Source organism: Vigna unguiculata, chromosome 3 (genome assembly GCF_037176805.1).
Source record: "Vigna unguiculata cultivar grain cowpea cultivar isolate G323 ecotype 2 chromosome 3, ASM3717680v1, whole genome shotgun sequence".
In the NCBI taxonomy this organism is placed as follows: Eukaryota; Viridiplantae; Streptophyta; class Magnoliopsida; order Fabales; family Fabaceae; genus Vigna; species Vigna unguiculata.
Genome location: NC_140794.1, coordinates 21,927,307 through 21,954,992, shown reverse-complemented (window position 1 = coordinate 21,954,992; position 27,686 = coordinate 21,927,307). Strand labels below are relative to the sequence as shown.

Sequence of the window (27,686 nt, the reverse complement as noted above, 5' to 3'; positions counted from 1 at the left end):
ATAAGTCAGTTTTTGCCTTTTTTGTTACCTCTTTTTGATATGGCCTGCGTGTGACTCTTTTAGGAATGCATATGAGGTTTTAATCTTCTCTTTGCTCTTTGAATCTCTGTTGATCAGTCATCGTGATGTTATAGTTTGATCATGTTTGTGATATTTCTATGTGTAGATAGAACATCATGTGTGTTAAAGGGTGGTTGTTGTCTTAGGATCTTGGGGTTGGGTAGTCAAGGTAAAGGAAACTAATGGTTTTTAGAGTGTGTGAGTTTAATGTTGCATTTGTGTGGTTTACCTGAGTTTGATGAGTAAATTGATTTGTTGTTGTAATTATTGATGGGTATGCTTGAAGTATGTTGAATTGGTGCTTGATCATTTAGAATTTGTTTGATTTGGTGGTAATTGAGGAAAGTGGAATTTGAGTCATTGATCTAATTGATACTAACTACTATGATTTAAAAACAATTTTGGACAATTACCTAAAGTAGAAGTACCAATTGGAACTATGAAATACGTCCAGATTGTTCAAAAATTCAAAATTGAAAGTGCTGAAATTTGGTATGGCATAGTGACAGTTTACACCACTGGGTGTTGAATGGTGCTTAAATGGCACTAATGCCAGGCACCACTATATATGTGTGTGTGTGTGTTTTATAAGTTGTCTAACTTTATAAATCTAATAATTTATGAAAAAAACAATAGTAGCTTATCGTTATTTTAAACATATGAATAACTTTTTTTCTATTAATTTTTTTATTGTACACAATATAATATTTTTGAGGTTCAAAATATTAAAATTTTAGAATACAATTAAAAATAAAATAAAAATTTAAAATTGTATACGGAATGAAAAAAAAAATCCTTATTATATATTTTAATAAATAAAAAGAAAATTAAATAAATACAAAAATGTTTTAAAATATCACTTTATTTAACCATCTTTTAATATAAAAAGTCATTTCACAATTATAAAACAAAAGCAACAAAACTGACTTAAAACAAACCACAAAATATTGAATAGATATCGTGCAAATTTTGTATTAAATTAAAATAATACCCAAACGACTTTGATTGTTATATTTAACATGACTTCCTAAAATTAAGAAAAAAACAATCGTGCATAATCCCAAACACCTGTAATATTTGATGTCTATAATAAAATGAATGATAATTTTAAATCAATTTAAAACCTTATTCTGCTTTCTAAAATAATTAAATCAATGATAAAATACTATTAGTTACTAAAAATATTAAATAAAATAAAATAATAGGAAACAAATTCATGATGGTTTGCTTATACCAAGAACTTCGTGCTTGATAAAACTCGACTCAAATGTATCTTCCTGTCTAAAATAAAATAAAATAAAAAATAGCATGTAAAATAAACATCTCTCTTCTATAATATTTTTGTTCATTTCCCTCACCTCTTACATATAACTGGCAATCAAGGTTAACGGAATTCTGCTACATTCTCTTATTAATGTTCCAAACAAAAGATAAAGACAGACTAACAAGATTACTAAGGAAATCAATGAAGATAAGCAGATGATACAAAATTATGGTTGCAGGTTGATGCTTATGATGGAGCACCAAGATATGAAGCAAGTCGTAAAATATCAGAAAATATTCCACCAGCTGTGACTTGAGCACCAGCTCCTGGCCCACGAACTATCAGAGGCTGATCCTTATACCTTCTTGTTGTAAATGCAATAATGTTATCAGATCCAGATAATTGTGCAAACGGATGATCCTTCTTGTATCTTCGCAGTTCTACCACTCCTTTTCTGTTAATCACGTCCACCACTCCCACATATCTCAACACCTTCACAGTTCAAATATAACAATCTCAGAGTTGTGTTTGAGGAGCATGAAAATTGCATGTACTTTAGATAAAGGACATAATATATACACGAGAGATGTCTATGAGAAATGTACCTTTATATAGTAAGGACACACAAACACAAACAGAACCTTCAAACCGAACATAAATTTATTGTACTTTCTTTACTAGAATCGAGATAAATATGGGGAAATCAAGGTTGTTTGAAATATATAAAAGCTTCCTTCCATAAGGTTGGAGAGTCTTCAATAACCAACCAGTTAAATATTTGATACGAAAAACTTAGGTGTTTTGGCACTTCATGAATCTAATCAGAAAATGCCCAACCCACCAACTGCGTCTCAAATGAGTATTACTTTATCTTTCTGTGTCATGCACTATGCAAAATTAAAACTTACAAGATCAAATTACCTGTACAAACTTCAAAAATGAAAAATGAAAGAGAATATAATGGTGTTTTTCTAATTTGTAAAACCTTTTTAAAAAAAAAAAAAACAAATACTAAGATATTTGTGCATGAATTATGTATGCTGAAGCATATAATACTCACTTCTCCGACATTCTCTGCGTCTTCTTGTTTCTTTGTAAACTCCTGATCAAATTTTGGTAGCTCTTGCATAAACTCCTGAGCTGATGCACAAACCTGCACCAATTCAATCCAAACATTCTTTAAATCAAAATGCTACACACTAAAACTAAAAAATAAGTAATCAATAGAAGTTAGTTCTTACTTGCAGTGGTTCTGGCACAAGACTTTCAACCGGGATATTAGATAGTTCTAGCTTTAATCCAGATTCCCTAGCAAGAATTATTACCTGTAGAGTCAAAGCAGTTTCATGATGTTAAATTTAAATGACCACTGTCAGGATTACATGAAGCATAAAAATGCTATCATGAACCAAGATTCACATTGTACTTTTAATGGTTAAATATGACTATCACAGTAAATAGACAAATGTGATATTTTATTACATCAAATAGAGAAACATTTTAGCAAATATTTGTTATTATTAATCATTGATTTTGTTTCTTATTATTGAAGTCTTTTTATTTATAAATAAGAATAGTCATGTGTACATATGATATCTGAGCACCATCGTCTCTCACTTGTTTTGTCACTATTCCGCTATTAGTGTATGATTTTTCTCCTAGATGCATTGGTCCCAACTGTCACTCTAACTTCATATCATGGGCAAATATAACCCAATAACATTTTTGTTTTTCATTAGAATTTTTACTCTCCATGATTACAATATCCCACAAGCATTTTTGCTCTATGACAACTGCCACACCCTCTGAGCTTTCCTTTTTCCCTTCGGCAACTGTCACACCCTTCGTGCATTTATACTCTCAGACAAACCTCACACCACTTAGCATTATTTGCTCTCTAACAGTCACGGCATCTTTCATACATTTTGCTCTCTGACAGCCATTATGTCCTCTAACCTCTAACACAACCTTGCAATGGAAGTTTTCCTTCTCTGCCAACCACTACACTGTCTGATATGGCCTATCCTCACCATGTGCCACCACCTCTTCAACACATCCACAAATATACCAAATTGATGCTTGAAGCTTGAAGCTTTGACATTATTGACTTCATCAGCTTCAACAGCTAATTGTTGACATGTTCACTAAACCTCTGAAGGGGTTTTATGTTGATGATAAGCTTGATAAATATGCTCCATCTTGAGAGGGAGTAGAAAAACATCTTAACAAATATTTCTCATTATTAATTATTGATTTTGTTCCTCATTATTGTATCTCTTCTTAATTATGAATAAGAATACTCGTGTTTACACAATACAAAATTACAAGCAATCCTTTCATATTAATCTTCATATTCCAATCAGTTACGCCAATAACAATTTCCCCATTAGGTGATGACAACCAGATGGATCCCCATTTGGTGATGCTAACTACATCATTTTCAAACAAACTATTAACCTCTGAATCCTTAATGGTTTCAACCGTGCTACCCTCCACCTGGTCTATTATTCTTAGTGGGAATTATACACAGGCCTTCTATATGCCTAAAACACCTAAAGCAAGCTTCTACTAACTTTTCTAAATGGTGCTAATCCAGCTTTCTCTCTATTTTATTATTCTAATCCTATCTTATTAAGGTATAACCACTTACCCTCCAAAACATTCTCATTTCTACTAGGAGTTCATTTTCTTGTTGGCCTTGCGCCACCCAAAACACATCAGCTTGAAAATTCTTGGGACTTCAATAAAAGTAGGTTACCATACACCAGCTTTACATTATTTACAAAGCAATTAAGTAAAAATTTGATTCACAAAGAAGACAGTAATAATATATAATTCTGCAGTGACACTAGTATTATTAATATTATATAATACTTCAATCGTATAAATTTTGATTCCAGCAAGTGTTGCCTCAAACTCTGCAGTGGCACCAAAGAGGAATATTAATAATATTATCAACTTCTGGTTTGGGTTTTTAAAATTTTAAGAATTCTCAGAATCTCAAATTTAACAACCAAATTTGAACTTGAAAATACTTGCTAAGGTGACAGGTAACTGGAAAAAATTTATATTTTAGCATTCAACTGAATTCAAGTATGTAAATATTTAATTTGGAATTGAATCATTTCAAAACCAACCTACTCATATATCCTACACAACTGAAAATAAAAACATGATCACTGATACACATACAATAATGCAACAACGATGACTCTAAACATACATAGGGTACAATACGTAAAAGAACATATTTGCAATCTAAATTATGAACTTACTTCTTAGACATTATTAAAAACAATAAATTATAAATCATTGTCATTGTAAATCACCTTTTGAACGGTTTACAAACAGGAATAGTATCAATCTCATTCATTTCTTGAAATCATTCATAAAAAGAACAAATTCCATTTCTGGTTCATCAAGGGATATGCTTATATGTTTCTGTCATGTAGCTACAATATTGGACTTAATACTTCACACATTTGTATCAATGAAGTATGTAAGAGTATTGGTATAGGATATATATCACGTGAAAAAAATTACAGGATGGGGGCTTTATACACAGCATAAAGGAGTTAATTAACATCTGACAACAAAATTTGGTAAACATATACCACACTGTACCTTTCGAGCAACATCCGTTCCAGACAGATCATCCCTTGGATCTGGCTCAGTATAACCAGCTTCCTTTGCTTCAGTAACTACCTCACTAAAAGCCCGGCCATCTTTGAAGTTATTAAATATGTAACTCAAAGTCCCACTGCAGAACCAGAAGCAACACTTATGGTGAATGGTAAATGAATAATGCCTCCAGACATTGACAATCCACAAAATACGATCAAAGTTATGACAGAATTAAAAAATCAATTTTGCTGATACAATAGTGCAGTTCATTTCTGTTAGGGATGCATGCACCCCTCAGCGCAAGAGTTGATGATATTGAATAGTTTTGCTGTGGAGACACATCCAAGGAAGGCACCACTATACATACGTGTTCTGAGGTGGACTCCTCCAAGTTTCTTTGGGTGAAATGTAACACAAATGGTGCTGCAGAAGGGACACTACGAAGAGCATGGTGTGGTGGAATTTTTAGAAACTAAAGATCTTCTATCATTGGATGATTATCGGCTTTTATGGGAGTTTAGAATGCTTTATATGCTGGGGCAACGGTGTCGTCATTGCTATGGAACTAAAGGTTGGAGCAAACTATGGATTAAGTGTGACTCAGTTAGTTATTCAAGCTTTTCAGAACTACAAATTAATTCCATGGCATATTAGATATAAAAGGATTAATTGTATGGAGAAAAGTATACACTTCAATTTATATTTTACGCACATCTATAGGGAATGTAACTGATATACTGATGAGCTTGCTAATTATGGTGCAAACTCGGGGTTAAAGTTGGTTGGATAACATAGCAAGATTTATTTCTCCAGAAACTTTAAGAGATAGGTTTAAGTTACCATATTATAGGCTTGTTTCTAAATAGTGGGTTTTGTTTGGTTCCCCCGCTATTCTTGTATTATTTTCTTTTGTTTTAATGTGATTTTGAGATGTTGCAGATGACTGATGTTGTTAGTGGTGCCAACATAATTGGGATGGCAAACAACATAGTGATACTTTTGCACCTCTATTTTAGTTAAAAACAATGTTTTAATTTGTTTCGGTTAAGAGTGGGAAAATTATAAGAGGTTGGACAAATGAGACAAAGCAAGACTTGAGAATTTTGACACTGTCCATACAAATATTTAGGCAAAAATAAATTAAAAAATAAATAAATAAATAAATAAATAAGAGAGGTATAACACATCAAAGCATACCTAAATATGCCTTCAATTTGCAATATTCTGTCTCCAGTTTCAAGGAGGCCACGTAAAGTGCTGACAATGGGAAGACCAGCCCCAACCGTAGCTTCATAGAAGTAGTGTGTGTAGGATTGCCTTTGAAGAGCTCTTAACCTCAAATACTGGATATAGAGAACAATTCCCGAATATTAGAAAGTAGGCTACAGAATAATCATCGTTAGAAACAGTATATGTAATAGCAAAAGCTGCTCAAGCTTAAAGGAAGCACTTCCAGAATAAACAAAAACTATTAACACACATATTCAAAGTACTAGTTCAACCATAAAAACATGATCACAACCCATTGCCTACTGGTGATTGCTGTAGCAGTTTTATACTGACCATACAAGAAGAGTGGACCTCATCTGAGCTGACTGGGCCAAGCTCTTTTTCTCAGGAGCCAATATTAATTGTAAATAAGTAGAATAGGTTTACTTTGAGGCTTGTATTTTGGGCCAAGTAGTGTAGGATTTGTTGGCTTTGTATTGGGCCTTTCTCTGGGCTTTGGACCTAGTAGTGTAGTTTTGGACCTAGGGTTAAGCTTTGTGTGTGTGACATGATTAGGGTTTCATTGGGCTAGCTTGGGCCACAAGCAAACCCTATGATTGGTTGCTTGCAAGCAAAGAACGAGAATGCTTCTCCTTTGTACGCATGTGCCATGAGGAAAGCATGACCTACCAGTTGGCAAGTCATACTAGAAGCGTGACTCTTTTGTCTCCAAATTTGAGAGCTTAATTTCAAAATTTTCCCTCCTTTTTTCTAAACATCTCCTAGGGTTTCTTAGCCTATAAATAAAGGCCTTCACCTCTTGTAAAAGCACTTTTGAGACTTGTAATGAAATGCTGCAAAATTGCCATTCATTTGTCTTTGAAAGTCACCCTAGACTAGTTTTCTCTCAAGACAACTCTAGGCTTCGTTCGTTAGGAGTTAACCTCACCTCTCTAGGAGCCTTAAACACCGAACCATACCACTTCTCCTCTCATTCCATCACAAGCTTCCGCTCATTCATCTTCATCCATTCATCTTCATCCATTCGGCTCATTCACTCAAGGAGCCTCCAAGGCTCATTCGGTTGCCATCACTAAAGTTGGGCATAGAAATTAAGAACTGTACAATGAACATCTCATTGTAAAAGTAATAATTTTTCAAAATTCCAAATGAAAGATGACCAGAGAAGACATTGCACATTGATTTACTTATAAGTGTCGCAGCTTATACTTGTAAATCTTTACATTTTACTGTCAGAGTAACTAATCTAATTCTCCATCCCACAGCATAAGATCCTGTTAGAACACTTGTCCAACTCCTTATTAGAGTTCAGTGAAATCTGGTTTAGAGTGAAAAAATAAGGGTGAGAAAATTGTTTCAATCTGAAACTATGTGAGTCATTATAAAGTGCATATATCTAATAATAAAACTGAGTAGCTTGCCTGGAAAAATGTCTTATGTGAAGTACTTATAAAACCCTATATAGTCTTGTATTAGCTTACTTTTGACTAAGAAAAAAGATTTTAAGTCTAATTCAAACTCATAAAATCAACTTGTAAAATGAAGTTTACACTATATTATAAGTTGGTCATATATCTAGTCAATGTCAAATCTCCAACACACCTCTGACACCGAAAATTAGACATCTCAAACATGGAACAAGATATTTGTGGGTGGTCCTCATTAGGATTGACTTTATACTATCTTAGAAAGCGAATTTAGTTGAGATAAATAAAAGAGACTATATATGAGACAGCTTAATCACTCCTCTCATATGTTCTCATATTTATGTTCATAGAATTCTAATCCAACAAGTAGAGGGTAGAGCATAGATCAAAACAACAGTCATATTTCTAGTACAACTACTTTTTACCTATATTTAATCCCTATTTTAACAATCATCCTCAAGTTCGAGCTACAAATTGTATATACCAAGCTTGAAATAGATAAATTCAATTTGAGGTCTTCTTAAGAATTTTGTTAACACATCTGCAAGTTGAGCATTGAATTCAATAAACTCAGTATCAATTTCTTAGACAACAACTTTCCTCGAACAAAATGACAATCAATTTCTGCGTTTAGTCCTCTCATGGAACACTATATTGGAAACAGAGTGGAGAGCAACTTGGTTATCACAATACATCTTCATTTGTTGAATCTCACAGAAATTAAGTTCTTGAAGGAATTGTTTCTAACATACAAGTTCACAAGTAAGAGACGTCACTGTCCTATATTCAGCTTTCATAGTTGATCGAACAACTGCATTTTATTTCTTACATATCCAAGAAATAACATTTCTTTCAAGGAAAACATTAATAGGGGATCCTGCCTAATCAACATCACTACCTAGAAATTTTGGTGTTTCTTTTATCTTCAAGTAGTAGACCTTGTCCTAGAACCTTCTTGAGCTATCTTAAGATACAATAATAGCATTCCAATGGTAAATACAAGGAGCCTACATGAACTGACTAACAACACCAATTGCAAAAGACAAATCAGGTCTAGTAATAGTAAGATAATAAGTTTTCCAACCAATGTTCTATATATTTCCGGATAAGTGAAAGACTCACCTTGTTCTAATATTAATATTAATTAATTTTTTATTAGTGTCCATAGGACTATCCACCAGTCTAGTCAATCATAACTATCACTTTTAGGATATCTAAAACAAATTTTCTTTGAGAGATTACAACACCTTTTGACTAAGCTACTTCAATACCCAAGAAGGATTTAAGGCTTCCAAGATCATAGGTTTGAAAATGTTCACACAAGTGTTCCTTTAGCTAAGATATTAGAGCAGCGTCATTCTTCGTAATGATTATATCATCAACATACAGTACTGAGAGTAGACACATTTTCCATGGGAGGGTATGATAGTAGAAAACTGATTGATCTGCTTCATTAAATTTCAGCCCAAACATTTGAACAATGTAGCTAAATTTTCCAAACCAAACATGTGGTGATTACCTGAGAGATTTACACGTTAGAATGTGATTATTTGACAAGACAACTTTAGTATGGTTAACAAAATTCTTAAGAGTATGGTTATCAAACTCGCGAGTTAACTCGTTAACTTGTCCGAGTTTATGTTTCCACTCACCCTTGGCGAGTTGACTCGAAAGCAAACTCGCTTTTGGAACAAACTTGGTGGACTCTCTATGAACTCACGAGTCTGCAACCGATTTGGCGAGTCAAGAAGGTTTTTTCTTTAAACCCAAAACAACCTGTTCCTACTCGCGTTAGGGTTCGTGTTCACTTTCTTTGTGGTGGTAGGTTGTTGGTCACCACTGTGTTGTGTTTTGGTGGTCACATTCGTGGTCATGTTCTCCTTCTTTCTGGTTGTCTTCCCTTTGCCCGTCATCTCTGCCATTTCCTTTCACGTGTGGTTTACTCTATCTGCAACCTTTCTATCTTGCCTTCTGTTGCGCTGGTGAGGGCGGGAGTCATGGTAGATGAAGTTTAAGGGTGGGTAGGGTTTCTTTACTTTCTTTTGGGCCTAAATATCTTAGACCTCAAAGTTCCTTGACATTTTGTGTTATATTAAATATCATATATATTATATAATTAATTAAAACTATTATAAAAAATATATATTAGGAAAATATAAAAATATTTAAAATTATATAATATGATCAACTAATAATAACAATATTTCAATAAAAATATAAAAATTATTTACAATATCATATAATAATAAATTAATGTACTGTCTATAAAATTTTAATATTTTTTATTTAAAGTAAACTCTTACAAGTTTACGATTCAAGTTTTCGATCCGAGTTTACAAGACTCCCACGAGTTTACATAAACTCTCAAGTTTAATAACCTTGCTTAAGAGAATGATATGCATATGAGATACAACTTGGTCTCTAAATATCAAAATCAATAATAGATAAACAAAAAATTACATCTTGATTTAGAATTTTCAGGAAAATAAGATCTAACATGTTTTCCTAGTTGACATGACTCACATTCTAACATATGAAGACTATTAAGTTCAAGAACTATTTTATCTTTTTCTTTTTTTAATTTTGACAGAAGAATGCCTCAAACAATCATGTAAAAGTTTAGCAGATGGAGATAAAAAAGACACATGTAGACTAGTTCCAAAATAGTATAAACCTCTAACTTCATGTCTTTTTCCAATTAGTCACCTATACTATATTCCTATACACAAAGGAATTCGCATCAGGGTTATTGAACATTTTAAAGATTTGGTTAGTTAACTTAAAGAAATTAGATTGAAAGGACAAGCATGAACAAAAATAATGGATTTTATATTTAAGGAAGTAGAAAGGAAAAGTTTAGAACCATTGCCTAAGGTTATGAAATGAGGATTTTTTGGAAATGAAAAGGATGACAAAAAAGAGGTATTATTGGAATGTGGTTAGAAGCACGAGTCAATTATCCATGGGCTTTGACTTTCCACGGATTGTGAGATACAAGTTGTTCACAAGCTAGGATTTGTAAATGATTGTGCTAAGCTATTAGATTTCAACCTCAAATTATCTTAGTATTCCTGATTAGAGAATTTGGGTTTAACAATTTTACAAGGAGAAGCAATTCTCTTGAACTTGACCCCATTCTCTTACAGTACGTGCATTGAGGACAACCCCAACAACCTCGTCCTTCTATAGCATTTTGTTCTCCTCTTCCACATGGGGAAACCATGACAAAGATTTCACATGTTCTTCCATATTCCTACTTTAAAGTGTTGGAACCTATTGAATATAGTGCAAATAGGTTTGAGATTAATCTCCCTTGTGTAAAAAGTACACATAGGGTACAATATTTATAATAAAGGAAATATGGGCGAAGCCCAATATACCAAATAAAGAATAATAACGAAGAAACTGAAGATAGAAGATAAAGATAGATATCTAAGTTATCTAATAATCTAATAATATATCTAGCATTCCCCCTCAAGCTGGTGCATGCAAATCATATGTACCAAACTTGTTACAAATATAATCAATGCTTTGTCCACGTAAAGACTTAGTGAAAATATCTGCTAAGTAATCACCTCAGTTAACAAACTCAGTCTTAATGTCTCTAGATACTCAAATGAAATGACAGGCAATCTCAGTGTGTCTGGTCCTCTCATGAAAGATATGATTAAAATTAATATTAAGAGCAACTTGATTGTGACATATAAGTGTCATTTGAGTGACGTCTCTAAATCGTAACTTTCTAAGCAATTGCTTAAGCCAAACAAACTCACAAGTTGCTGAGGTCATAGCTCTGTATTATGCTTTTGAACTAGATCTTGCCACAACACTTTGTTTCTTACTTTTCCAAGAGATCAAGTTACCACCGATGGAAACACAATATTCGAATGTACGCCTTCTATCAGACGAAGATCCTACCCAATCAGCATCTAAATAACAAACCACTTTTGTATGGTTATTGGAAGCATATAACAATCCTTTTCCAGGAGATCCTTTAATGTACTTTAATATACGAATGATTGCATTCCAATGATCTTCACATGGGAAATTAAGAAATTGGCTTACCACACTGACTGCAAAGGAAATGTCAGGACAAGTAATTGTAAGATAATTCAATTTCCCAACTAAAGTTCTATACTATTCGAGATCTGACATAGACTTCACTTAATTTGGTAGAAGTTTAGTATTACGATCCATGGATGTGTCAACATATTGTGCCACCTCAATCCCCAAGAAATATGAGTTTGCAAAAATCTTTGGTCTGAAAATGATCACAAAGATGTATTTTCATCTAGGAGATGACATGGTTGTCACTACACATAAGAACTATGTCATCAACATGCACTATCAAATAGACCAATCCAACACTCAAGTGACGATAAAAGACTAAATGAGTCAGACATAGTGGAGGTGGAGGCAGAAGAGACATCTGAAGTGGAAGACACCATGGAGGAGAGAAAGAAACCCTAAAAATCCAATGTGCTCTAATGAAGTCACCAAGCATAGATCCGGAAAGAGGGGGATGAGGTGAGGCCGACGACGATTGCAGTGAAATCGACGGCATTGTGGTCACCTGACCTAGACGAGTAGAATCGTGTGGTCGTTGGTCAAAACAAATGTTGTGGCTATGGCTCCGATAACAACGGCTTCTCTGGTGGCAGCGAAGGATGCAATGAAGACTGAGACAACGAAATTTTTTCTAAAAGAACCTGGCTCTAGATACCATATTAAATAGTGCAAATAGGTTTGATATTAATCTCCCTTGTGTACAAAATACACATAGGGTACTTTATTTATAATAAAGGGAACATGGGCTAAGCCCAATATACAAAATAAAGAATAATAATGAAGAAACTGAAGATAGAAGATAAAGATAGATATCTAAGATATCTAATAATCTAATAATATATCTAATAGAACCCACAAGAGTCGTGTTGTCAAGCTTTCCATGGATGGGACTTCATGACCCATTAAACATTCATCTCGAACATGTTCTAGATCTATGGCACAAAGGATTATCCCATTTATATAATATAATTTGATCATATCTTTAGTTAATGTAAGATCACCAACACTCTTGCACTAACGAGACTATCACTATGATAATTAGCCAAACTGAATATGCGACTCAACTAATAATAGAGTATGTACCTTATATTACCTTATATTGATATAGCATATGTTGGACAGCAAAACAACACTTAATCTCATATTAGCAAATATGATAGCGGCAAAAATAATATTTTGGTTTCAAAGAAAGGAAGATAAAAATTATAGACAGCTGTCAGTCAATGGAGATATGACTAAAATGACAATAAAAGCACGCTATCTAAATTCCTTAATATTGATTGTGGTCTAATCAAAACAAAACACAAACAAGAAATTCACCTTTCCTTTAAATGATTTATTCTCTAACTTATAGAAAATAACTTAATACAAATTGGAATTTCCATATACGGCAGTGTACTTGCAGAAAACATTGGCTTGCACTTAGTGTCAAAATCCTATAGCATCGGTTACACGAGATAAGTCAATAATAGACGCTACCCATCCGAAGGACAATGTGCAGTTCTTTACCTGATCAAGTGGTCCTGAATTTGCTTTCTTGTTAGGAGTAACTACGTGTATTCCTTTGCGCAACCACTCATAGTAATAGCCAGCAATGACGGAGTCAGCTGTGCAGTCTACTAGCGCCGTGTTGGGTATAAAATGATTTCCATGTACATGTTGAACAAATTTTTCCAAATCAGCCGCTTCTCCTCTTTCCTCTCGAAGTTCTCTCCATCTAGCTAAGTCAATGCCCCTGCAAAGAGCAATAACAGTATATAATGATTGAACAAAAACAAACTTAGTCAATAATGTACCGATAAAAGGTAAAAGACAAAATAGGTCCATGTCTATAATTTATAATACTTCTTTAAGAACAATAAAACAAACATGTGATAACGCAACAACATTTGTGTGAAGTGAAGTTAGAGATGTAAAGTGAAGTTCGCTTACTCACATAAAGAACACTCTTGGCTGTACTTGTAAGAAAGCATAATGAGCATTCTAAAAGCTATTTCAGTCAGAAGGATTCAACTTACGCATCACTAAGCAGCATTGACTTTGAACCAAGTATGCCCATTACACGCAAATCAATGTTGAATTCTTCTTTCAGGGTTGAGGCCTGCATTAAAAGAATTGTCAGGTAAATTTGCCACATAATTCAATTCCGGTATGTTAATATGATAAATACAGACACCCCACTTGAACAAATAAAGAGGCAATACACTTGCATAAAACTCTAATCATAAAATAGGGTACACAAAAATGAAAAATTAATGAAACTATTACATTCCAACACTCCCCCGTCAACCTAGAGCATATAGATCCCATGCACCATAAACCCGATTGGAGGCAATATTAAGAACTTCATGGTTGTCAAAATACAACTTCATCTACTCATTTTCACAAAAAATTTGAAGTCTTAAAGGAGTTGTTTGTTTCTTATTTTTCCAAGATACTAGGTTCCCTCCAAGAAATACATAGTATCCTATGGTAGACCTCTTGTCAATGGGACAATCAGCCCAATCTGCATCACAATACCCTAAGATTTGAGTATTGTTCTCATACAACAATCTTTGTCCTAGGTTCCCTTCTACATATTTGATAATGTGAATCACAACATTTCAATGATCAATGTGAGGGTTTTGCAGAAATTGACTCAACTCCCACTAGACAAGAAAGATAAGATCTTGTTATAGTGAGATAAATGAGTTTTCCAACCAACTTTCTATATCTTTCTAGCTCTGAGAAAAGTTCACTTTCATCTCTCATTAACTTTTTATTTGAGTCCATAGTACTATCAATGGGCTTGCAATTTGCCTCATTGAAGGATCTAATACCAACATTAAGGTTACTACACATCTTGTTTTGCTTGACGATTTAAATCTAGGGACAAGACTTTCCAAAAGGGATGTCATAGAGCAAAGGGAGATGTGTTTCCTTTCTTCTATAGATGCTAAGGGTTTATGAAAGTAATTTATTAGATTCAAAGTTTTCAAGAATGGGAAACTACAGTAGGGGTGATTTTGGTTCCGCTATGGATGTGCAACATGATGACTTATTCGACATTGATCCATTTTATATCAATAAATGTATTGGCATTGTTGAGTATGATGGGTTTGACTTCATGACACCTACTACTTGCCGGAATGCCTTGAGAGTTTTGTGGGCTACACAATTTCCAAATCCTACTTTGCTAGAAGGTAGCCCAGGTGTAGGGAAAACTAGTTTAACCATTGCCTTGGGAAAAGGTTCTAGACACAAAGTGGCAATGAAAGGCTGTTGGGTTTTGCTGTGATGACAAACACCCTAGCCATGGCAAAATGCATACAACAAGAGTGGATTTCAACTACTGAGTGGGCCCAAATTCTTATCTTTTGGGCCAACTTCGTTTGTAAATATTAGAATAGGTTTTCTTTGGGCCTTGTTTGGGCTTGGGCCTAGTAGTGAAGTTTTGGGCCTAGAATAAATGGGCTTTTGTGTTAGACGCATAGAACTAGGGTTTTCTTACCCTAGAGTGTGCTAACTTGCTCTCCAAGCTATGGTTTAGCTTTCCATGTGTCCCTAACATTGTGTTCGCATGAGAGAATAGTCTTGTATGCATGAATTACAGAAGACGGATTTGGGATATAAATGACATTCTTATGCAAGGATTTGCGAGTGCAAAGACGGAATTGAGGGATCCATCAATAATCCTATCTCACTTCAGTTGCGAAGATTTGTGGGGATAAAGTGCTTTTTTAGTTCTATGTCCTCTATGTTCACGTCTTTCTGAATCTCACCAGCCAAATCCTTGTTGCATGTGTGTGATATGTGGGTAAGAAAAAATCGGATAGGAAAAATCCTTGGATATATATATATATATATATATATATATATATATATATATATATATATATATATATTAATGATAAATAATAATATATATTTATGTATATATAATAACTAATATAATATATATATATATATATATATTAATTAAAATATACATATATATATATAATTATTATTATTATTAATAGAATATGTATATAATAATTAATACTAATAAAAATTATATGCAAATATGTATAATAATTAATAGTAATTAAAATATTATTCAAAAATAATAATATATATAATTAGTATTGTTATTTATATATGTATATAATTATTAATAACAATAAAAATATATATAAATATGTATAATAATTAACAATAATTAAAATACTATTAAATTTTAATATTTTTAACTCATCTACTAATCACTTAATTTTATTTTTATCATCAAGGGTGTTTTAGTAATCTTCAAATTTTATCTATTAAAACATTTTTTGAATCTATCACATCATTCAAATCACTCACTAACTTTCACAAAATTCATCTCCAAATCTACTCACTTTACGCTCTAAATCCACTCAAAAACACACACATATTCATCCACTTAAATCCACCTAAATCCATCTTTGCACTCTCCCCCAAATCTATCTTCTTGAACAAACAGAGCCTAAGCATGGAAAGCATGACCTTGCCACTTGGCAAGTCACACCAAACCAAAAGCATGTCTTCTTTGGCTCCAAAATTCAAACATTTGAATTTGAATGTTGGTTCTCCATTTTGGAGACCACTCTACGGTTTCTTGGCCTATAAATAAAGGTTGCTACTACATGTAAAATTAACTTCAGTTTAGTAGTGAAATTCTGCCCAATTGTGCCATTCACTAGACTTTGAGTTCACTCTAGAGTAGCTCCCTCTTCTAAACTGCTATCGGCTTCCTTCGTAATTCATTGCTTTTGCACCAACATCTTTCTATGGAACCATCCTCTTCACGCTAGTCTTAAAGGAGCTAGGAGCAAGGTTCTCAAACTCGAGAATTTATATAAATGAGATCCTAATTTAAATAAGTCCAAAAAATTATATAACTTAACTGTACTTGAAATAAATAAATTCATACAAATTATGTAATTGTACTCAACAAGCTAGAACCATTCTAAGACATTTTGTTCTATTATAATTATATTAGTTTTTCACTACAAAATTAAAAATTGTTATAAATAAACATTGTTTTTAAAAATTAAAAACTAACTAAATGTCCTTGAGAAGGAAACAAGTGCGAAGGGAACGATTGCAGGAGCTCACGCTATAACGCTAACATAACATTATTTAATTTATCTCTTCTAACCTAAAAAATACACAAGAAAAGGGGAATGCGTGCGAAGTGCAAAGGGGAACGACGACCAACAACGAACGCGAGACAACGACCTAGACGATGGCGTGCGAAGCAACGGCATGTGGAGCAACGGCAAACGAGATTGATGACGATGACCCAAGCGATGGTGATGGACAACGACGGTGACATTGTCCATGGAGAGCACGAGAGCCTGCGTCAAATAGTGAAGTGTTGTGCGAGGGAATGCGACGGACTGCGTGAGTTTGTGATGCACGAGAAGTTCAGAAGAAGAAGGGGATTAAACACAAAAATCCTAATCTAGTGAGTTCATACGACTACGTTTTGCTTAAAAGAAATTTCCATCGAACTTGCACACATGCTCCTAAACTCACGATTTCATACGAGTTTATCGATTCTATAATGAGTTTATCGATTCCACTCAAAAAGTGTTGGCTTCCAAGTTGACTTGGAAGCCATGACTACGCTCGTAAACTCGGTCAAGTTAAAGAGTTAACTCGCGAGTTTGATAACCATGGCTAGGAGGAAGGTCATCATGCTAGTTTGAATGCTATTTTGAACAACAGAGCTTTAATGTTATACCAGAGTTGGGAAAAACACTTTTAAATGTCCACCATCTTTGACTAGTTGTGATAGGAGGAGATGGCTATGGAAGCAAAAGCACAAGAGCCACCTCAACAAGTATTGGTGTAATGAGGGCGGGTCCAAAGGGGCCATGTGGAAAGACACTTCTACCGTTATAGATTAATTTTCAGAATTCAACCTTGGGGACAAGGTTATTCTGGCAGCGGTGGGTAATGTTAGGCAGGAAAATAATGAGAGAGAGTGGAATGTGTATTATAGAAGGAAATTAAAAATAAAAGGGAGTTATGCGGTTAGTTGTTTTGGGGGAGAGACTTTCTCAAGAAGCGTATAAATACTTTCCCTTTGGGAGGTGTTAGGGGTCTTCTTTTTATTACTGAAAGCTTTTGACGGTTGTGACAGGGAATACCCTATTTAAAAGGAAGTTATTTCCTTTGTAAACATTGGGCTTTACATCTAATAGTGAATAATTCAGTTTTGATTCAAGGTGCCTAACAACATTACAATGAAAAAATATATCCAATAACATTCAACCCTTGGACTAGGTACAATCCAAAAAGCAGTTTTATGAAAGTTGTAAAAAATACAATAACAGTCATAATTTTAACAAGATCAAAATTAAATTCTTTTCAAGAATTATTTTAATCTGCAAAACTCAGATAAAATTGGTGCAGCTTCATAGTAAAGCATTTACATGATACTAGAATAAACACTATTCTTCTATCATAGGCATTATTTTCCTTGAATTGAACTGTAATTTTAAATTAAAAAGCATTTAGTTAATCTCATACCTAGGACAATAAAAAGAAAAAATATACACCAAAACATTGTGTTCCTTTTTTAACCAAAATAATTATTCAATCATACAAAATTCTCTACAGAAACTGCACCTGATCCCTTAGCTGGTCAAGTAGTGTACTTCCAATTAATCCAGGTCCAATAATGCCCATTGATATGGTGGTTCTTGAGAGATAAAATCTGGAATGGACAGCTCGCAAAGCCTTTATACAATCCTCTCGCTTCACAACAACAGTAATATTGTACTCAGAACAACCTTGTGCTATAGCACGAACATTTATATTGGCCTGTTCAAGAAAACAAGTTTGAACATTACACAAGTGAAAAGATATAATAAAATATGCAAAAATCTCAAACATAGGCAATATCTTTATCATAATTTTCTAACCTTAGCCAATGCATTAAAAAGGGAGGCGCTAACTCCTGGTGTGCTTGCCATCTTCTGGCCCACTGCAGCTAGAATGCTACAATTTGGGATAATCGCAACCTGAGGAATGCTACATGATTTAGAATGTCACAAAGTATTAAAATTAAAAGCTTTAAATTTCAACATCATTCATTCAGATATACAAATTTAAATGGTAAAAATTAAATTACTCAGCTCTTCATTTTCTCTCTTCATTTCTTCTACTTAAAACAAGCACACATAATAGTAGAATTTAGAAAAATATGACTATCATTCATTATTATATCATGATACCAAACCATGAATACCATTTTAGATAAGTCCTTCGTACCTCATCAATTTGATTTGGTGAGTATTGTGAAATTTGAGGACGCTTTTCCCATATCGCGTTCTAATGAATTTTTAAATTCATTATATGTAACTCTAAGAACTTTAGAGATTTCTTTTTCATTGTCTTGAATTCTTGGTTCTCATGAAATTTCTCAAGTTTAGTTAACGTAGATGCAACTTTTTTTCATCTTTATCACAAACCTTCCTCTTTCAAAAAAAATAATTAATTTTTTTACTCTTTATCATAATCGTTCTAATATAAATTTATCATCTCTCCTGCATAAATTCAAAACTTTACAAAATTTACCATAGGTAGGAAAACACAAAAATCCCTAAATTTCATAATTAAAGGTTATACTAATTTGGAAAAAAGTTATAAGTAGGATTCATACCAATTTCATAAGAGAATCCCTAAAATCATAATTAGGGTTTATACTAATTTGGATAAACATCCTAGGAAGAATCATAAATATAACATACATAAATCATTATAAGATACTAACCTTGATATGTGAGAGATCATACAAAAATGTATATTTCAATCTCAATCTATGTGTTTTCCAACCTCTGTTTCCAATCTATCTCTTCGTATTTTTTTCTCCTCACACACTTTCATAATAACTTACATGGTAGGAAAATTTTATAGCAAAAACAAAATCCTAATTTCTTTTATAAATCAATGTTTCCATTACATTTTTTATTTTATTTTTTATTATTATTTTCCATAATATAAACTTAATATAAATAATATATAATTTTAATTTTAAAAAATATATAAATATATATAAAAAAATCCAAAAAATTTTGGGGGAGCCATGGCTCCCCCTGTCCCTTCGATGTTCCGCCAGTGCTCTCAAGTTTATACTTCATGATAATTAACAAACAAAAGATGATATAAGCTCATAAATTAATGGGAGAAAAATGAAGCATTCTATTAACACAAATTTCAGATCCAACTATCTTATGTTATGAAGAAAATGACTGGAGTATATTTCAAGAGGCTATACATCCCTTTTGCTTGAGAAACGTTATTGCCATACTTTCAATATAAAAAATTAGTATATTCCTAGTTAATAATAGAACTCAGAGAAAGAACTCAGAAAAGTATAACTATATATGTATAGTGTTGAAATGAATGAAAAGTTAAAGAGAACCTGAACTGATTCTAACTAATTTACAGATAGTAGTAACTAATCCTAATTAACTGATAACAGTTGGCATATTATAATGACAGGGTAATACACTCTCATACCGCTTCCCCACAAGCTCAAAGTTGGTGAGTAGAGGAAGCAATCTCAAACACTTTCAGCTTGGACCTAAGCTGTAGAAACCAAGTAGGAGACAATGGCTTGGTTAGGAAACAGTCCATTGATCTTGGGCTTGTATGTCGAGAACTCTAAGGTGCTAGAGAAGAACATTTTCATGAACAAAGTGATCAATTTCCATATGCTTCAATTAGGCATGTAACATTGGACTGTGAGTTAATGAGGCAGCACTTTGGTTGTCACATAAAAAAAGTAGGTTTAGAGTGAGCAATCCGATGTTCAGTGAGAAGGGTCTAAACCTATAATAATTATGCAATGGCAAGAACACCACTCCAATATTCAGCATCAGTGTTGGATCGAGCAACAACTTGATTGTAACACCACCGCAAGATAAGATTGACAAGATAGACAACTGTACTGGAAGTGGATCTCAATCATCAAGGTCAAAAAGACATTCAGCATTGCAGAAGACCCCTAAAGAGAAACTTGTGATAAGCAGGGGCAAAATGCAACCCACAGTCTAAAGATCTTGACATATTGGAGGATTCATTTGATTGCAACTCTGAGAGATTCAAAAGGAGTAGCCATAAATTGACATACTTTGTTGACCGCAAAGCTGAGTTCAGGGCAAGCTATGATAACATACTGCAAGGCACAAACTGATAGAGGACTACCCCAAGATTCCATACAAGAAGAACTTGAAGACGAACATTTACAATTTAAAGGACCTATGGCAAGGACAAGGAGCAAGAGATTGGAAGATCAAAGCTATTCAAGGCTTCTGATGGGTTTTCTTTGAGTTGGACTTTCTTTTATAAATTAGTTTATATTTTTATGTTTTTGGACTCGGGCCTTCTTGCAGGGTTCTCAGGTTTTCTTAAATTTATGTGCCTATATATAGATAGAGGTACTAAAAACTAATGTGAACACTTTTAGTCATATATTGAATTTGATTTCATTAAAGAGAGGATTCTCTTTGTTCTTGGCTTAGGCCTCTGGTTCTTATCGAAGATTAACATCTTTGTGGTGAATCTTCATTTGACTTATCAATCTACTAGATTGTGGTGTGCCTCATCTCTGTCTTATTCCGCGTTCTTCTCTGATTTATTCATGTCGTGCTTCTTGAGGATTCAAATTCAAAAATGACCGTACTCTTTCCTGGATAGGATCGTATCACAAACCACAAGGCTATAAAAGGAGGGATCAAGGAGAAGATCAGCACGAGTTGGAAAATTTGCAAACTTAAGTCATTGGAGAGGAGATGGGCTTGGCATCAAGCATAGCTGCCTTGGTTAAGAGGCTATAAATATACTTGCTTTGAGTGAGTAGTGGAGTGCCATCAGATTGCTGGTGAACTTCAATGCTAAAGATTAATCAAAAGTACCTAATTAATAGAAACAAAACATAGAATCTAGCTGTTGATTGATTGAGGTAACAATAAAATGTGGAGAGCTCATAGTCGTTTGGTAGTTGCCCACATAAAAGGTAGGTTGTTGTATTCTAGACAGCTAAACCCAGATTCATTGTACAAGTGAAGTGAACATATTCTTTGTTCTATCTTCTTTCCCTGAATCCTTTCTATCTTGTTTTGTTCTTTGATTTCTAGGATTTCTTTGATTTCCCTTAATCTCTGTGATTTCTGTCATTACTAAGTCCTATATCAATTTATAGAAAATGGTATACTACGATGTTGATGTGTTGTGTACACACATGGGAAATATGTGGTAAGATACTTCCTTGTCAAATCATATCATATCTCTCTATTTAATGTAATATTTAAATTACATCTCTAATATAATCATTACACCTCTAAGATTGCCCCTTAAGTTGAAGCATATGTATCATATGACACAAGCTTGTTACAAATGTCATTTACACAAAACCCCTTGAGAGAATCTTGTCAGCCAGTTGATTGTTGGAGTTGATAAAGTAAATAATGACAAAAGAAAGCCTTAGTGCTCCCACAAGCTAGAGTATATGTATCATATGAATCAAGCTTGTTACAAACATTGGATGGTAGGACAGCTGCCGAAGAGTAAAACTTACTTGGAGATAATTGAAGTTGCTTACAAGCTACAAAAAAAAAGTATTCAAAAAGTGTGGTGGCTGCTGGAGAGCACAAAGACTCAAAGTGTGGCAGCCACCGGAGAGCAAAAACAACACCCAAAGAGTCTGGGGCCTGCTGGGGAGCAAATAATGCTCGGAGAGTGCAATGACTGCCAGGGAGCAAGAATGGTAATACTCTAATACCATATTGAAATGATTATCTGTGCGAGTATTCTTATTTACAATTTACAATGAAGAAGTGATACAATAAGGAATAAAATCAACATTTGATAATGGGAAATATCCAATAAGATATTACACTATTGAATTGTAACATATCTCTCTATTTAATGTAATATTTAATTATATCTCCAATATAATCAAATCATATCTCTCTAATCTTAAATGCCAAAGACGATGGGAACTAGGAGATATATAACATTTGAAGCTTAAGAATTATTACATGAAGGAAAAAGACAAAAGAACTGGTAGGAGGATGGCATCAGCTGAAGGCATTTGACTTTTATTAACTAATGACAAAAATAGCAGTCTATCTTAGTCCCAAATATTGATATTTGCATCACTGATATTTGATTCCACTACCCTAGCATAATAAGAGGTATGTACCTTGTATGATTATTTTAACCATAATATGCGGATATTGTTAATTAAGATTAATAGGAAAATTAAAAACACTTACACAACAATGAAAACAAATCATATAGAAAAGAAAATGACGCTTCAGTCTTGATCCTCTTGAACAAATTAAGAAAATGGCACTCAAATGTGATCATGTCGTTTCAAAATCTACAAAATGTAAAATGAGAAATCTTCGGTCTGACATCACTCAAGTGAAGTGAGTGACGTCAGTTGAACAGAAATATGCATTTTGATTTTAAATGCGTTGGATCTAGCACCTGAGAAAGACGCCCGTTATCCAAAGCTTGTCGAAATCTTGATTGCAATGCCTCAGCAACAGCTTTTACTTCTTTCTCAGGAACAGCAAAGCATACAGAATGCTCACTACTAGCCTACATAATTACTGTTAAAGATGAATCCAGTTTCTTATATATCAATGAGAATAACGGGACCAGTTGCATAGAAGTTATAAGTGCACCTGAGATATCATTATAACATTAGCACCAACATCTTTTACCGCACCAAAAATAGCACTGGCTGTACCTGGAACACCAGCCATTCCGGTTCTGCAAAAAATGCATTAGAGAAAAACTCGGCAATCTATAACTGGTTACATAAAACCTTAAATTAAAAAGAAATAATTAAGCAGCAAAAACTGCCAACTATTATTCATCATGCAACACAACTGCAATTCATGATAACTCACCCCTCGACATTTACAAGTGCCAAGTTGTCTATGGTTGCAAATCCTTTGACATAATTTTGCAGGTTCTGCCCATCTTCATGATCATAAACAGAAGGGTGGCAGATCTTTGTTCCAGGAGCAGAAAGGTTGAAAATGTTCCTTATCATAATGGGTATACCATATCTCATCACAGGAATAATTGTGCGGGGATGCAAGACATTTGCACCAAAATAAGACTGTACAACAGACATTTTCAAAGTTAATCTCCTTAACTTTTATGAGTCAAAGGAGCATTGAGGCTCTACAGTATTCAACTCACCATTTCCCATGCCTCTTGATAAGACAATGTCTTCAAAATTACAGCCTCGCTAACTGCAGAAGATGTCATGGTTTATATTTTAGTCAAAAACATTATGTTATAGCACTAACAGTAAGACAAAAGCATCTTCAACATGTCAGCTAGAACTCCATCTGGAACCTATGAATCAATTCACAATGAATTTAATCCTCAACTCAGACACAAAAAGTAAGAAGCATCACAAACCTTTTCTAGGATCAGCACTATACACACCATCCACATCTGTCCAAATTGTGACTTGACGAGCTCTAAATAGAGCACCCATAATTGCTGCTGAGAAGTCACTTCCATCTCTCTTCAATGTGGTAGGAATGTTTTGAGGTGTGCTTGCAATGAATCCAGTAGCAATGATTACCTTACATGGATTCAAAGAGCACCATTTTTCAAGTCTTTGCTCAGACTCCAAATAGTCAGGATCAACTTGATTAGAACCAGAAGGATTTACAATAATGACATCCCTTGTATCCATCCATTTGCAATCGATCCCTTTCTATAGAACCATAAGAGAAGAAAGTTGCAATAAGCTAAATTTAGATAAAGGGGATAAGCATATCTTTCTAATTACAACATCATACCTTTCTAATAACTAGAGACAACATCTGAGCAGACCATAATTCCCCATGTCCCACAACAAAATCTGTAAAGGACTCTGTTGCATGACCAGCTGCAAGATAATAAGAATGTTAGGCTTAAAATGCAGCTCCTTAGCTCAAATTCATTTAAGCAACCATGACGACACTTTTTCCCAATGAATGGAAAACTAAAAAACGTTCATTGTGGAAAAGGTGTTTAAAGAGACATCACACTACAAAATTATGCGAAAGTGAAAGAGGATAAAGAGCATAAATAAAAGAAGTGATTAGAATTGAGAATAATTAATTTGGATTTACGCCAAGAAGGTTTCTATTGACCTGAAAAAAAAAAGCATATCATGACTGCAAAGAAGTGAAATGTTGACATGTATAATGGGGTAACTACTAGTGTGGAAAATACTAGAAACAAGGACTTCTCCGTATGGATAGGCAAGGCATACATCAAAGGCCATCCTTCAATCCTTAGTAATCTGGTCTTGAACAACGAGAAGATTGAGTGAAGTGTCATAAAGGGAAATATCACAGTGTCAACAATCAAGATGTCAACTCTAAGGAACAATGATGTTATGATAACAATTTGGGTACTATGGGGTTCTAAGTTCACATGAAGTGGTAAATGCTGGAGATCCTATATTGATAAGAGATATGGCCAAATTATAACATACAAGTGGGTGCACACCTCTCCTTACAAACTGATTCTATGAATTTGACCACTTTCTAAAAGAAAGGAATGTTTGATCAAGTATTTAAGTGTTTGATTTCCACCTCCCTCTTAACATGTAGCTTATAATAATGGGTGGGTTCCCCATGTTCCTAAATGCATGCTTTTGTGGACGACAATGTTTTTACTAAGGAATCAAGAGGAGTTTAAACTTAATCTTGAGACAAACATGTAATCAAGCAGATCTGACTTGACTAGGAGCAAAACGATATATGGATTGCAATTTTAAAGGGAGGCCATGAAAGTAAGTGAAGAAAATTTTTAAAGAAATTTCATGGTGAATAATATCCTTGAGAATTTGATTTTTTATTACATCTAACGACATCATATGATTCATTTAACCAACTTCACCAAATGTGCCAAAGCTAATATTGTCATGGTGGTGGTGATGATATTAAGAACTTTTTTATCAACATCCATTGACATAACTGAAAAAAAGAAAATGGAATAAATAAATAAACACCAAAAATTAATAGAACTTTACTGCCAAATATACAGATGGAAGAGACTATTAATGAGAGTTTATGACCATAACCTATGTATATTGCACGAAGCATCGCCTTCAGGTTACTAATATCATTGTGCAACTTAGACAAGAAACTAGCAAGATTATCTCCCTCAAGAATGTCATGTGCAGTTTCACTATGCTTCTCCAAAACAGCATCCAATGAAGATATATAAGACTCATCGCGTGATTGAGCCTTGTGGATAAGGGCATACATCATATCTGTCACCTTCGACATTGCAGAGACAATCACTAATTTTCTCTCAGAATCATCTTTAAGAATTATTTCTGCAACATTCTTTATTCTCTGTGAGGTTCCCACACATGTTCCACCAAATTTGTGCACAGACCAAGTTTCTCCTTTGGGAGGTAGCTTTTCCTCCAAAGACACATTTGATGAAACATCTGCTAGTAAAAAATATAAAAATAAAAACATTTGCAAATGCCTCTTTCAAAACAAAAAAGGACTGTTCTATCATAAAGGTTTCAACCCGTAAATGAGGCGCATATTGCGGTGTCTGGTGTTTTTCTTCCCCGTGGTAAAGTAAGATCCTTCCTGGTAGGAAAACCATGTCAGTGCATGGCAAAATATGAAAATCCAACTAATATCATGAAGAAATATCACTTAAAAGATTGCATAAATCCCACAATTCAGATAATAATACATGCTCAGCATAGGATAGAACAAAAAGACGTATATAGAACAACCAAGCATTTAACAGATTATTGAGCAGGGTAACTTGTTAATTTCCTCTTGATATTCAAATATTCAAACTGCAGAAATATAACCTCAAATTCTCAATTCAAGTAATAAGCTTATTATTAATCACATCAAGTTAATACTCTCTCTTCTCTATTTCTTTCATCTTCAGAGAAAAAAGAAAAACTATTAAAAACAATAAAGTCGCATCATCCAATTCTGGAAAGCTCAAGTTAAACAGCATAAAAACTAGGTGGGAGTTGTACGAGCTGTGCAAGAGAAAGAGAAAAAAAATCCACCATTGGAATCATTTGATGCAAAACTAAGTGTGAAAACAATAAGAAGAAACTGAGTTGATTCGATAAACCTAGTGGTTGAAAGGAACATACAGAAGGAAATGGGAAGAGCGCGAGAGAAAGAAAGGGCAGCATTGAGATTGGAAAAGCCTGTGACGAGGGTAGAGCGAAGTTGGAGTAGGCGAAATGCCGGAGAAGTTGGCTATGGCGGCAGAAAAGGACGCCATGGGTGGCTGCAGAGTGAAAACTATGAACTCCAACGAACCTGCTTCCTGTTAGGGATGCAATCAGACGCCGAAATGAGTTCCCCTGTGGCAATTTACTCTGTAATAATAGGTTGAGGTAACAATATTTGTATTTGTCATTTAGTCTCTCACATCACAATCATTAATCCTGTGCTCTATAAAAACAATTTTAATAATAAAAATATTATTTAAACTAGCTGATAAATTATTTTATAAAAGTATTAATTTTAGAAGCTTTTATAAAACTATTTTATTTTAGTGCAATATAAATTTATAAATTTTATTATATAAATTAATGTATTAACTTATATAATTTTTATTTCCATGTTGATTAATTAAATAAATTAATTATAATTTATTATATCATTATAAATCTGTAATTTATATAAATTATAACTGCATATAACTGTATAATATATATATATATATATAATTTTAATTGTATCATTTATGTAAAAAATTTAGTTATATAACTTAGTTTAATTAATATATAAATCTTAAATAATAATTATAATTCTAAATTTAATAAATTATTTAATTTTGCATACTTAAAAAAGGAAGGTCACCTAACGAGGGTTAATCCCATTCTCACCAAATATTTTACGTTTACTTTGTTTTATATATTATTTTTCATAATATAAGTAGTTGGTTCAATATAACAAAATTATTGACATATTTTGCATTCATCATAGGAAAAA

The 27,686-nt window shown here is 33.5% G+C and overlaps 1 protein-coding gene across 1 annotated transcript; it reads right to left on the bottom strand.

The window, feature by feature from the left end:
- Positions 1-1,371: 1,371 nt before the first annotated feature.
- On the bottom strand, positions 1,372-27,083 carry LOC114178517 (bifunctional aspartokinase/homoserine dehydrogenase 2, chloroplastic-like). The gene is made up of 18 exons (XM_028064474.2): positions 26,837-27,083; positions 26,239-26,303; positions 25,778-26,152; positions 24,504-24,592; positions 24,115-24,418; positions 23,890-23,942; positions 23,592-23,806; positions 23,364-23,451; positions 23,164-23,277; positions 18,588-18,686; positions 18,292-18,486; positions 13,692-13,774; positions 13,183-13,408; positions 6,146-6,291; positions 4,949-5,084; positions 2,566-2,649; positions 2,385-2,477; positions 1,372-1,816 (listed from the first exon to the last, which is right to left on the bottom strand). Exons 1-18 carry the CDS (start codon positions 26,968-26,970, stop codon positions 1,571-1,573), a joined length of 2,745 nt encoding a protein of 914 aa, XP_027920275.1. The 5' UTR covers positions 26,971-27,083; the 3' UTR covers positions 1,372-1,570.
- Between the last annotated feature and the right edge of the window lie 603 nt (positions 27,084-27,686).